Source organism: Bos taurus, chromosome 5, assembly GCF_002263795.3.
Source record: "Bos taurus isolate L1 Dominette 01449 registration number 42190680 breed Hereford chromosome 5, ARS-UCD2.0, whole genome shotgun sequence".
Taxonomy (NCBI): domain Eukaryota; kingdom Metazoa; phylum Chordata; class Mammalia; order Artiodactyla; family Bovidae; genus Bos; species Bos taurus.
Window position 1 is genome coordinate 77,383,209 of NC_037332.1, and position 12,975 is coordinate 77,396,183.

Below are 12,975 nucleotides of genomic sequence, written 5' to 3' on the forward strand. Positions count from 1 at the left end.
AGCCCCCCATAAAGAATTCCTTTCAAACAACATCCAGCAGTGCCTTTTTTTCTTCTGATTAATCATTCTTAATTCCTGCTTGTGGAGGGACTATCTGGATCTACAGTTTGTGGGTAAAATCTATAGGTATTCTTCATTTAGACACCAGTCACGCACACATCTTCTGCTTGACAGGGTAAAGAACTAACTAAGGGGAAGTGCAGAGCTACGTTTCATAACTCCTTCCACCACTGATGCAGCCTCAAAGAACTACGCAAGTAATGAATTTCAAAATTCTACAAAGGTATTTCAAAATGTAGTGAGAGAATTCTAGAGCACTGTGGCAAAATGGGAAGGATGGGGCCAACTACATGTGATTTAATTGTAGTTATAGTCATTAAATTTACAAACTATCCTTGAAAACTAGGTCTTAAAGAATTTCAAATTTTTTTCATGGTCATAAGAAAAAAAAAAATCATAAGAAATGCTGAAAAACAAAACCATGTCCATCTCCCCCAAAACAAGTCTTTTATCTCTTCCAAGGTTACTAGCAATCCCAAATGACTTCATTGTAAACAAAAATTAGAATTTTAAAGAAGAGGCACCGATGAGCAAATTTCCCATCCTTGTCATGCTTATAAGATAAATTACTAATCAAGGTTAATGTTTTAGATGATATATAACACAGACTTGTCAAAACATCTAAGGTTTATCATCACATGGATTTAACATTTACGTAGTGACACTAATTTCCCTTTCATGTGATGTTTAGATGGTATAGTCAGAATCAAACTATAATAATCTAGACTCAGAATAACTTTATAACATCACTTCTTCAAATTATTGTGTTTCTGAAAGAATTGAAAGTCATGTACTAACTTAAAGTACTTGAGGATATTTTGATAGGTAGAATAAAACAAAACATGGAGAAAACTACTCGGAGAAACACACACTAAAATTACAAACCCTTAGAAATTTAGAAATCCTCCCTTTGTATGGATAAGAAAACTGAGATCAAGAGTGTTAAGGAAGGCTAGATATAGACGTATTGATATTAAAGAGACAAGATATATACATTTCAGACATTCTCATAGGCTTTCTTCAGTTCAATTTCCATGGCATTTTATTTCTAAATTAGGTCTTTCTTAAACATGCTTTCGCGGGGTGGTAGTTTTGAGAGCTAATAACTGGCCTACAACAAGCTCTTCCTGTCAATCAATGTTGTTATTGCAAGCTTTCATTGCAAGCTTTGAAAGCTTATTTCTATGAAATGAAAGGTATAATAATGAGACATGCCACGTTCATGTGATGTGAAGAAGTATCCAATGGCTAACACTTTCCAAATTTCACCAACCTATGCCAGCATCCCCGCCCAGATCAGCTGAAGGCTGAGAGTGTCCTCTGCAGAGTCAGCGTAGGTTTTGCACAGGAAGTGTTGCTCTATGTGCTCGGGCATAACTGATGAAGCCAAATGAGGATGTCAGCATTTTTGGTTCCTTCTCTCTAGCTCAGAAGAGTACAGCAGGAAACTTCACACTGACCACATGCCAGTGAACCACTGGCTGAAACTGGACCTGTTCTGCCCTGCTACAGTGTACCAGGGCTGGAAGTACCCAAATATGCATGTTGGCTCTGGTTCTGGACATCTTCTTTTTCAATGTTTTAGCAGTTTGGCAGGCAAAGAAAAAGAAAATTCATATGGAATATTTTCTGATTATTTGACATTGTACATTGTAGATTTTTAATATCTTTATAATTAGCTAAACTTTCTCACTGTTTATTCAGATATTATATGAATATAGCTCTAGAAATCTGTTTCAGGGATTGCACTGAAATAAAATTTCATACATATGTGCTTTCTTTCCCCTTAGTTTTCTGTTTACACTTTGGTCTGCTAGTTTTTATAAAAACAGATTTATACCTCTTGACTTTAAATCAAGTAATTTAAATTAATTCATTCATACAATAAATTGAGAACAGCTTTAAGAATCATAGTATCAACCAATCTATTATAAAGCTAAAATTAGTAATCCTCTCAAAAAAGAAAAAAACATTATTATGTGGCTAAAAATAAATGTTCATTAAAAAAAAAAGGGCAAAGCTATTTATCTGCTCTTAACACCACAATCATTGGAGAAGGAAATGGCAACCCACTCCAGTGTCCTTGCCTGGAGAATCCCAGGGACGGGGGAGCCTGGTGGGCTGCCGTCTATGGGGTCGCACAGAGTCAGACACAACTGAAGTGACTTAGCTGCAGCAGCAACAGCACAATCATTCCATTCCATGTCTTGATAAAATTAATGTTATATTAGTAATTACACCTGTGTGTTATTTTGCACCCTTCTCGTAACAACCCTAACAAAAAGGCATTAATTAGCCCTACTGTATAGGTGATGAAACCATACGGCAGAGCTGCAATTCAAACCTTAGACTTTTTAACTTCAAAACCTGAACTTGATCCCTGGGTCAGAAAGATCCCCTGGAGAAGGGAATGGCAACCCACTCTATTTATTCTTGCCTGGAGAATCCCATGGACAGAGGAGCCTGGCGGGCTACAGTCCATGGGGTCACACAGAGCTGGACACAACTGAAGCGACTTAGCATTCAAGAGGCTCTTTAGTTCCTCTTCACTTTCTGCCATTAGAGTGGTATCATCTGCATATCTGAGGTTGTTGATATTTCTCGCAGTAATCTTGATGTCAGTTCATGATTCACCCGGCATGGCATGCACCCCCATGTTCATTGCAGCACTCTTTGCAACAGCTAAGACATGGAAGCAACATAAATGTCCATCAATAGAGGAATGGATAACGAAGATGTGGCACACATATACAATGGAATATTACACATCCATCTAAAAGAATGAAATAATATCACTTACAGCAACATTGGTGGATCTAGAGACTGTCATGAGTGAAATAAACTGACAGAGAAGCAAAAATATCATATGATATCCCTTATATGTGCAATCTAAAAAGAAATGATACAAATGAACTTATCTACAAAACAGAAACAGACTCACAAACTTAGAGAATGAACTTGTGGTTCCTACGGAGAAGGATGGGAAGAAGGGTTACTAGAGTTTTGGATCAGCATGAAACGATGCTGTATTTTAAACAAATAACCAATAAGGATCATCTGTATAGCATATATTTTAATAAATATGCTATATTTTAAATAAATAACCAACAAGGACTTTCTGTATAGTGTAGGGAACCCTGCTTAATGTTATGTGGCAGCCCAGATGGGAGGGAAATTTAGGGGAGAATGGCACATGTATATGTAAGGCTATGTCCCTTTGCTGTCCACCTGAAACTATCACGACATTGTTAATTAGCTATACTCTAAGCTCAACATTCGGAGAAGGCAATGGCACCCCACTCCAGTACTCTTGCCTGGAAAATCCCATGGATGCAGGAGCCTGGTGGGCCGCAGTCCATGGGGTTGCTAAGAGTTGGACACAACTGAGCGACTTCACTTTCTTTCACTTTCATGCATTGGAGAAGGAAATGGCAACCCACTCCAGTGTTCTTGCCTGGAGAATCCCAGGGACGGCAGAGCCTGGTGGGCTGCCGTCTATAGGGGTCGCACAGAGTTGGACACGAGTGAAGCGACTTAGCAGCAGCAGCAGCAGCAGCAAGCTCAACATTCAGAAAACTAAGATCATGGCATCTGGTCCCATCACTTCATGGCAAATAGATGGGGAAACAGTGGAAACAGTGTCAGACTTTATTTTTGGCGGCTCCAAAATCACTGCAGATGGTAATTGCAGCCATGAAATTAAAAGACACTTACTCCTTGGAAGGCAAGTTATGACCAACCTAGATAGTATGTTAAAAAGGAGAGATAGTACTTTGCCAACAAAGGTCCATCTAGTCAAGGCTATGGTCACGTATGGATGTGAGAATTGGACTGTGAAGAAAGCTGAGCACAGAAGAATTGATGCTTTTGAACTGTGGTGTTGGAGAAGACTCTTGAGAGTCCCTTGGACTGCAAGGAGATCCAACCAGTCCATCCTAAAGGAGATGAGTCCTGGGTGTTCATTGGAAGGACTGATGCTGAAGCTGAAACTCTAATACTTTGGCCACCTCATGTGAAGAGTTGACTCATTGGAAAAAACCCTGATGCTGGGAGGGATTGGGGGCAGGAGGAGAAGGGGACGACAGAGGATGAGATGGCTAGATGGCATCACCGACTCGATGGACATGAGTTTGAGTGAACTCTGAGAGTTGGTGATGGACAGGGAGGCCTGGTGTGCTGCGATTCATGGGGTCGCAAAGAGTCAGACACGACTGAGCGACTGAACTGAACTGAATACAAAATAAAAAGTTGAAAAAAAAACAAAAGTGATCTCTAAAATGCACACTTCCTGCTATTCTCCCAAAGTTTTCCCCGAATTTCTAACTTCAGAAAGAATAAGAAAAACTTTTACCTCTATGTCTGAGTTTTCTTAGTTTTAACCCTCAAATTCAAAGCTTAAAAATGTTCATGTCTGGTAAAGCAAATTTCCTCCTTTTACTTCATGTAACTCTTCCCATTACTAAACTCCTCAAAACTTTGTTATCTAATCTACTTATAAAGTGAACCATTTTATACCTAGCCTAAAACATTAGAATCATTTAGAATAACTTATTCTATAGTCCACTAGAGCAACAGTCAGTTTTAATTTTACTCATTAGTTATGAGAAAGAGAAGAGTCACTTCCTCAAGGTCACTCTGAGCCAGAAATAGAATTTTGGTTTAAGGTCTGGTCACTAAATCATGCTTCCTCTGCAACAGTGAGCCACTATTGGTAAACTTGTCACCAAGTGACAGAAAATAAGAAAAACTACGGGATACTTAAAATACTTTTTCTGTTGATACTTATTTCCCCTACCTGTCCACTCCTTCTATTTTGGCCATTGCCAATATATTCTACATTGTAGTATGAAAAGAAACCACAATTGCCTCGGCAGATAAAGAAAAAAAATCTATTCCTATTTCAAACATGAAGCAAATGTTTCATTTCCTTTTCTTATTAAAATACAGGATATAACCTCAAAAATTATGATAGCTTTTAGAAGTGTCATATTAAATCTACTTTTTTCTATTTAAATTTTACTGGTACATAGTATTATCTTTTGACTTATAAACTTAAGATAGTTCACTAAGAAATGTGTAAATGTTCACATGTATGGCAACAGGCATCAATGTTTTGTCTAAAGCAGTGGTACCAACTGAACTTTCTGTTATTGATGGAAATGTTCTATATTTGTGCTATAGTATAAAGTAGCTATATGAGCATTTGAAACATGACTTGTATGATCAAGCAATGTGTGATCAAGGAACTAAAATCTTATTTTAGTTAATTTTAGTTGTAAGAGCAACCTGTGGCTAGTGGACACAGCTCTAAAGCCTAGGTGTATGTGTGTGTATTTTTTTTAATAAAATATATAAAGTTAATAACTTTTATTTTGAAGTAATTATTGACTCACAGGAAGTTACAAAAATAGTACAGAGAGGCCTAATTTCCCTTAAGAAAGAAAGATAGCACTAAGTCGTGTCCGACTCTTGCGATCCCATGAACTGTAGCCTGCCAGGCTCCTCTGTCCATAGGATTCTCCAGGCAAGAATACTGGAGTGGGTTGCCATTTTCTTCTCCAGGGCAACTTCCTGACCCAGAAATTGAACCCAGGTCTCCCACACTGCAGGCAGATTCTTTACCAACTGAGCTATGCGGGAAGCCCCAGTTTCCCCTAATCATTATGTCATATTATTTAACTATAGTACAATATCAAAACCAGGAAACTGACATTTGTACAATGTGTTTGTTTAGTTCTATGCCATTTTATCACTTGCATAGACTTGTGTAACCTCTTACCACAATGAAGATACTGAACAATTTCCATCATCATGAAGAGCTCCCTCATGCCACCCCTTTATAGGGTGAACATAAGGAGAACACCCTTCTCCCCACCTTCTCTAACCCCTGGTAGCCACTAATCTATTCTATATAACATGCTGTCATTTACAGAATGCACTGTTAAGTGGAATCACACAGTATGTGACTTTTTGAGACTGCCGTTTTTTCACTTAGCATAATACCCTTGAGCTCCATTCAACTTCTTGTATGCATCAAGAGAGTGTTCTTTTTTACTTCTTTGTTGAATTCCATACTGTGGATATTCCATAGTTAACTTAGCCATTCATGTTAATGAACATGAGGATGTTCACAGTCTGGACTATTACAACAAATAAAACTATGAACATTTTGCACAGGTTTTAGTGTAGATCTAAGTTCTCATTTCTCTGCAACAAATGTTCCAAAGTGCAGATGCTAGATTATATGATGAGTGTCCACATGTGCTTATTTTCACTTGTCATCTGTGGATTTTTTTTCATGTTGTTTCCCCATTTGCTAATTAGATTGTTTGGGTTGTTTTACTGTTAAGTTTTGAGAGTTCTTTACATATTTTAGAGAGGATCCTTTGTCAAATATAGAGCTTCAAAATATTTTTCCAGTCTATAGCTTCTCTTATCACCCTTTTAACAGACAAAATTTTAAATTTTGATGAAATTTTATCAATCTTTTACTATTCATGCTTCTGGTCACATGACTAATAACTTTTATAAAATTATTTATTGACGTACAGTTGATTTATAATGTGTTAGTTTCAGGTGTACAGCAAAGTAATCAGATATATATATATTATGTCTCCACCCTTTTCTAGACTGTTTTCCCATACAGGGCATTACAGAGTATTGAGTAGAGTTCCCTGTGCTATACAATAGGTTCTTACAAATTATCAATCTTATACACAGTAGTGTATATATGTCAATACCAATCTCCCAATTTATCCCTCCCCGCCCATCCTTTGATAACTGTAAGCTTGTTTTCTACATCTGGGACTCTAATTCTGTTTTGTAAATAAGCTCATTTATACCTTTTTTAAGATTCCACATATAAGCAAGATCATATATATTTGTCTTTCTGTGTCTTACTTCACTCAGTATGACAATCTCTAGTACCATTCACGTTGCTGCAAATGGCATTATCTTGTTTTGTTATGGCTGTGTAACATTCCATTGCATATATGTACCAAATCTTCTTTATACATTTCTTTGTTGATGAACATTTAGGCTGTGTCCATGTCCGGGCTATTGTAAACAGTGCTGCAATAAACATTGGGGTGCATTTATCTTTTTGAATTACGGTTTTCTCTGGGTATATATTGCTAATAACTTTTTACCAACCCCAGATCCTGAAGATTTCCTTCTATGTTATCTTTTTAAATGTTTACAGTTTTTTATGTTTTACATTGAAATTGATAATCTATTTTGAATTAATTTATAGTCATATTGTAAGGTTTAGTTTTTTTTGTTTGTTTTTGTCTATACCTATCCAACTGCTCAAGCATCATTTGCTGAAAAGACAAACTGTATTACTTTTGAACCTTTGTCAAAAATCAGCTGGCTGTACCTGTATGGGGCTATTTCTAAGTTCTCTATTCTGTTGCATTAATCTATTTGTCCCTCTGGCAACCACAGAGTTGATTACTATAGCCACATAATGTTTTAAAACTAGATCAAGTAATTTTCTCAACTTTACTCTTCTTTATCTAAATTGTTTTGGGTATTCTAGTCACTTTGTCTTCCCATATAAATTTCAGAATAACCTTATTCATACCTACACAAATTTTCGGAGAATCTTGGGAAGAATTGTTAAACCTGTATATTAATTTGGGAGATCATCATCTTTATGATACTGAGAGTCTTTCAGACCATGAACATAGTATATGTCTCTCCATTTATATAGACCTTTGATTTCATCATCAGCAATTTATAGATTTCCTGGGTATATCTTTTAAAAGCAAGTCAAATGATGAACTAGAAACAGCTTGTAAATGCTACCAAAATAAAAAGTGGTAGTCCAAATAGTTTTAGGAGTCAAAACAATCTTGGCTAACAGAGTTAAAAACCAATATCACAAACACAACAAATATATCCACTGGGGAATAAGTATATTTGGCTGAAAGACTGGCTTTATATAATTTACAAAGAAATGAAAGGGCACAACATGGTATTTTGCAATTAAAACAATAAACAGGGTAGACTGGAGGTATAAAACAGATATAAAATATCCTCCAATTACATGTAGCACTGTATTCCCTTTTTTGGATTATTATATTTATTCTATGAATCATCATACGTGTGTATTATGTATGCAACAACTGTATAAAATCAAGGCTCTAAATTATATAATTCCAAAAGTCTCTTCCAAGTCCTACATTAAATTATTTTATTTTTTGAAGAGTCCGTGGTTGAAAAGGCTTTATGAATTTTGCTACATAGGTATCTTTGGTGGGCAGGTCAAGTGGAAAAAATAATTCTATTGAATATAACTATATGTAACCATTTGGAAAATTTACTAAAGCTATGGGGGAAAGAGATACAAGAAATCTGAAGGCTATTAAAATTATCTAGCCCAGAAATGAGTATTCTGTGAAAATACCTGGAAGGTAATCAGGAACTTATGTACCTATCCAAAGGAAATAAAGAACAATTTTTAAATACATACAAAAATACATTCTTAACAAATGAGTTAAAAAATAGTGACTACCATAGGTGCAATTCATGGGGTCGCAAAGAGTCGGACACGACTGAGCGACTGAACTGAACTGAAGTGAACTGAACCATAGGTGTATAAACCCTGAAATAAATAAGGTCTTATTTAATGATGAATAAAGTGTAGTTGTGAAGGTGGAAGAGTACCAGAATAATACAGCGACCTCCCGACCTACCTCCCATCAACATTCTTCAAGTGTCTAATCCAAGCCTTCGGAAATCCATATCCAGCTTTCAAAGCTGACTGAGAAGGAAGAATTTGAAGACTTGAAACTAAGGAGCAAATGACCATGAGCACTTCCTATTCACCTATATGTCCCCTAGAATGTTTTATTGGTTCACACACACACTAACTGCTTGGTGGATTGATAAGTACCTAGGATACCACAAAACAAATGTAAAGTTAATTTGTAGAGAAACAGAAGATGATATACTTCCTAAAATCGAAGAGCGTAGGCGTCGTTTTTTGAACTGTTGGTAATGATATCATCCCAAAGAAGTTTGACACTGCATGAAGAGTATCAAGAAGAAGCTAGAAGGATTCTTTATAAAGCATCATAAATACATGTATAATAATCATCTCATCCACAATACACATTCACTCCTGAATATGTCATTCTACCAGACTTTGTAGGGTATGAGGAGACTAAAGAAGAAAAATATCAATAGATGAACCAAGGAGAGAGAGAAAAAAAGGAAGCAAATTGCTAGTCACACTTGATAACTACTGGGGAAGAGTAAAACTAAAAGCAAGTTAGGGAAACCAGTGCTGCCTCAAACATTTTTATGTACAATTAAAGAAAACATGCTCAAATGATTTCAATATTTAAAAACTTCTCAGTGTTATTAAGATAACATATAACCAAACTCAAAAGTATGAAATCAAAGCTAAGAATAGGAATTAAAGCTCAAAGATTTAATTTACCAGTTGGAGTCTGTGAGGGAAAAAGCTGGCTTAAAACTCAACATTCAGAAAACTAAGATCATTGCATCCAGTCCCATCATTTCATGGCAAATAGATGAGGAAACAATGAAGACAGTGACAGACTTTATTTTCTTGGGCTCCAAAATCACTGCAGATGGTGACTGCAGCCATGAAATTAAAAGACACTTGCTCCTTGGAAGAAAAGGTATGACCAACCTAGATAGCATATTAAAAAAGAGAAACATTACTTTGCCTACCAAGATCCATCTAGTCAAAGCTATACATATCCACTAGTCATGTATGCATGTGAGAGATGGACCATAAAGAAGGCTGAGCGCCGAAGAATTGATGCTTTTGAACTGTGGTGTTGGAGAAGACTCTTGAGAGTCCTTTGGACTGCAAGGAGATCAAACCAGTTAATACTAAAGGAAATCAGTCTGAATATTCATTGGAAGGACTGATGCTGAAGCTGAAGCTCCAATACTTCAGTCACCTGATGTGAAGAACTGACTCACTGGAAAAGACCCTGATGAGGGGAAAGATTGAGGGCAGGAGAAGGGGGCAACAGAGTATGAGATGGTTGGATGGTATTATCGACATGTATTTGAGCAAACTCCAGGAGATAATGAAGGACAGGGAAGCCTGGCATGCTTCAGTCCACGGGGCTACAAAGGTCGAAAACAACTGAGCAACTGAACAACAACGAGAGTGTATGAATTTTAAAGCTATAAGATATAATCAAATTTTTTTAAATCACTATTATAATAGAACATTAATTTAAAATTTTTTTAGAGCCCAAAATTGGATTGTATGCATGTGCTCAGTCACTCAGTTATGTCTGACTCTTTGTGACCCCATGTACTGTACCCTGCCAGGCTCCTCTGTCCATGGAATTTTCCAGGCAAGAATACTGGAGTGGGTTGCCATTTCCTATTCCAGGGTTGCCATTTCCTACTCTTTCTGACCTAAGGAGTGAACCTGCATCTCTTGCATCTCCTGTATTGGCAAGCAGATTCTTTACCACTGTGCCACCTACGGGAAAATTTACTAATGTAAGTCTTTAACAAATTCAGTAAGTGATTTTACTAGTCTGTATAAGCTAACCTAAAGGATGATTTGGGTGAATAAACAAAAGCTAAGGCAGCTTCTGCTACCATCATCTGTTTTGTCTTCTCTCGCCAATATGGAAAGAGCTGCACACAAAAGTTCCAAACCAAAGAACCTTGGGATCCTTTCATTCCATGATTTACCCTCTACTTTACCACAATCTAACAAAGCATCCAGAGCCCACCTTTCATTGTACACAATCTTAAACAGCACCTACTCCCTATTTTAAGAAGAGGAATCTTTAGAATGAGACTATTTCTCTCCATCTGGTAACATACAGGGCAACTTTTACTAAAAATAAACAGATCAGTGTTAAAACCAAATAAGATACATAAGTGCATTCAGACATCCTTGTCACATACAAATCTGCATACCAGAAGTGCTTGAGAATATTATTCTGTTGATGAGAAATTTAAAAATTAATTTTACCCCCAAGATGACTTCTGTCCACCAAATTGTAACATTTAAAATTGACAGATATTGAAATGCTTTTTATATATACAAGTTTTCTTTTAACCTTCTTCCAGAGCTTACAATCTTACTTCAAACAATAAACAATTACTTTTTACCATCTCATAACCTGAGCTAAGAGTACCTTTTCATTACTATCAAAACAAAACAAAACAAAAAAAACCCTAACAGTAGAGTCATGATAGCCAAAATTCTGTCACTACTGCCACCAACACCCCACCAATAGGTGGGGTCTATTTTGCCACCTCCTTGCTTCTGGGTTGAGCCTATGACTGTCCAAAGGAAAAAGGCAGAAATGACATTGTAGTAATTCTGGGCTAAATCTTTGAGAGGCCTGGAAACTTCTCCTCCCTTACTTTTAGAGTCCAGCTGCCATGCTATAAGCAGGTCCAAACAGCAACAGGAATGAGAAAGGCCCACACAGAGAAGAAGACAGGCCCAGATAACAGGACCTACTTGCCACTCATGAAAGTGAGCTATCCTGAAAGTAACTCCTAAAAGCTCTAATCAAGCTGCCTCCGCTGACAGCATACGACCTTGAGATAAGGTAAGCTGTCCTTATAAAACCCTGCCAAATCCCAAACATGTGCGTAGAAAAGCCATTATTGTCTTTGCTATTGCTATTGCTAAGTCACTTCAGTCGTGTCCGACTCTGTGTGACCCCATAGATGGCAGCCCACCAGGCTCCCCCGTACCTGGGACTCTCTAGGCAAGAACACTGGAGTGGGTTGCCATTTCCTTCTCCAATGCATGAAAGTGAAAAGTGAAAGCTCAGTCATGTCTGACCCTCAGTGACCCCATGGATTGCAGCCTTCCAGGCTCCTCTGTCCATGGGATTTTCCAGGCAAGAGTACCGGAGTGGGGTGCCATTGCCTTCTCCATTATTGTCTTAAGCCACTAAATTTGGAGGTTGATCTGTTACATAACAATAGATAGATAACTGAAAGAAAATTTGGTACCAGAAGTGGGGTTATACTGCAACAAAAACCTAAAATGTGTACCAGCTTTGGATCCAGGTGATGGGCAGAAGCTGGAAGAGTTTTGAGGAGACTGCTAATAAAGATTTGAGAAAGTGAAGAAATGTTACCGGTACCTAAAGAAAAGGGACCCAAGTTATGTACTGTGAAGACAATCAGCAAATCAATGCAAGCAGTGATGTGGAAGGTGGAAATGGTACCTAAGGAGCTCATGATCTGACTAAGTAAAATTCAAGGAAGAATGCTGAAAGTATCAACTGGCTCATTTTAACTGCTTCTGTAGTGAGAAGAACTAAAAAAAGGAACTGACTGGTTCCTTTTCAAACAGAATTTAGAGGAAATGTAAAGGTGTCACATTTGGCGGGTTCAAAAACAAAACCATTGCTCATTTCAGCATCTTAGCAAAAAGTAAGCTCAAAGTAAGAAATGGTTCAGGGCAAAGATCAAATCCTGCACTGCCAGTACAATGTGGCCTTGAGGATGTGGCTGTATGATCTTTGTTGACCCCTCAAAAAGATTTTCGTTTCCTCATAGACTTTTTCCTTTAAACCAGTGATTCTAATATTCCATGTACACACTTCTAGGTACTCATGTCCTTGTAGAGACTCTCCCCACATTGACTCTGGACTGAGCTTATTACTGCTTTAGACCACTAGAATAGGGCAGAAATCATTCAGTGCCAACTGTAGGCCCAGATCTTATTTGGTTGGGCAACATCTACTTCTTCCATTTTGGAACCCAGACACCACGGGTGACCTAAGCAGCCATGGGTCCCAGCTGAGCGCCTACCCAAACCTCAGAGGACCTTAGCCATTCCAGCATCCAGCTGACAGGACATGAAAACAAAATTGCCTGGTCAACCCACTGAATCACAAGGTAACAAACTGCGGCTTTAAGCTACTGAGTTTTGGA

At 37.5% G+C, this 12,975-nt stretch overlaps 1 protein-coding gene across 5 annotated transcripts in view; it reads right to left on the reverse strand.

Moving 5' to 3' along the window:
* Positions 1–12,975, reverse strand: part of FGD4 (FYVE, RhoGEF and PH domain containing 4) — a 243,680-nt gene that overhangs the window by 163,843 nt on the left and 66,862 nt on the right. For 2 of the 5 annotated variants that reach the window (XM_024992560.2, XM_059887006.1), the window contains exon 1: positions 1–12,975. This exon is cut by the window's right edge and continues 16,284 nt beyond it. The exons of 2 other annotated variants lie outside the window; for them this stretch is intronic. In XM_024992560.2, coding sequence (XP_024848328.1) covers positions 1–10 — 10 coding nt within the window. In that variant the 5' untranslated portion in view covers positions 11–12,975. One more of the 5 variants, XM_059887007.1, reaches the window with a different exon arrangement.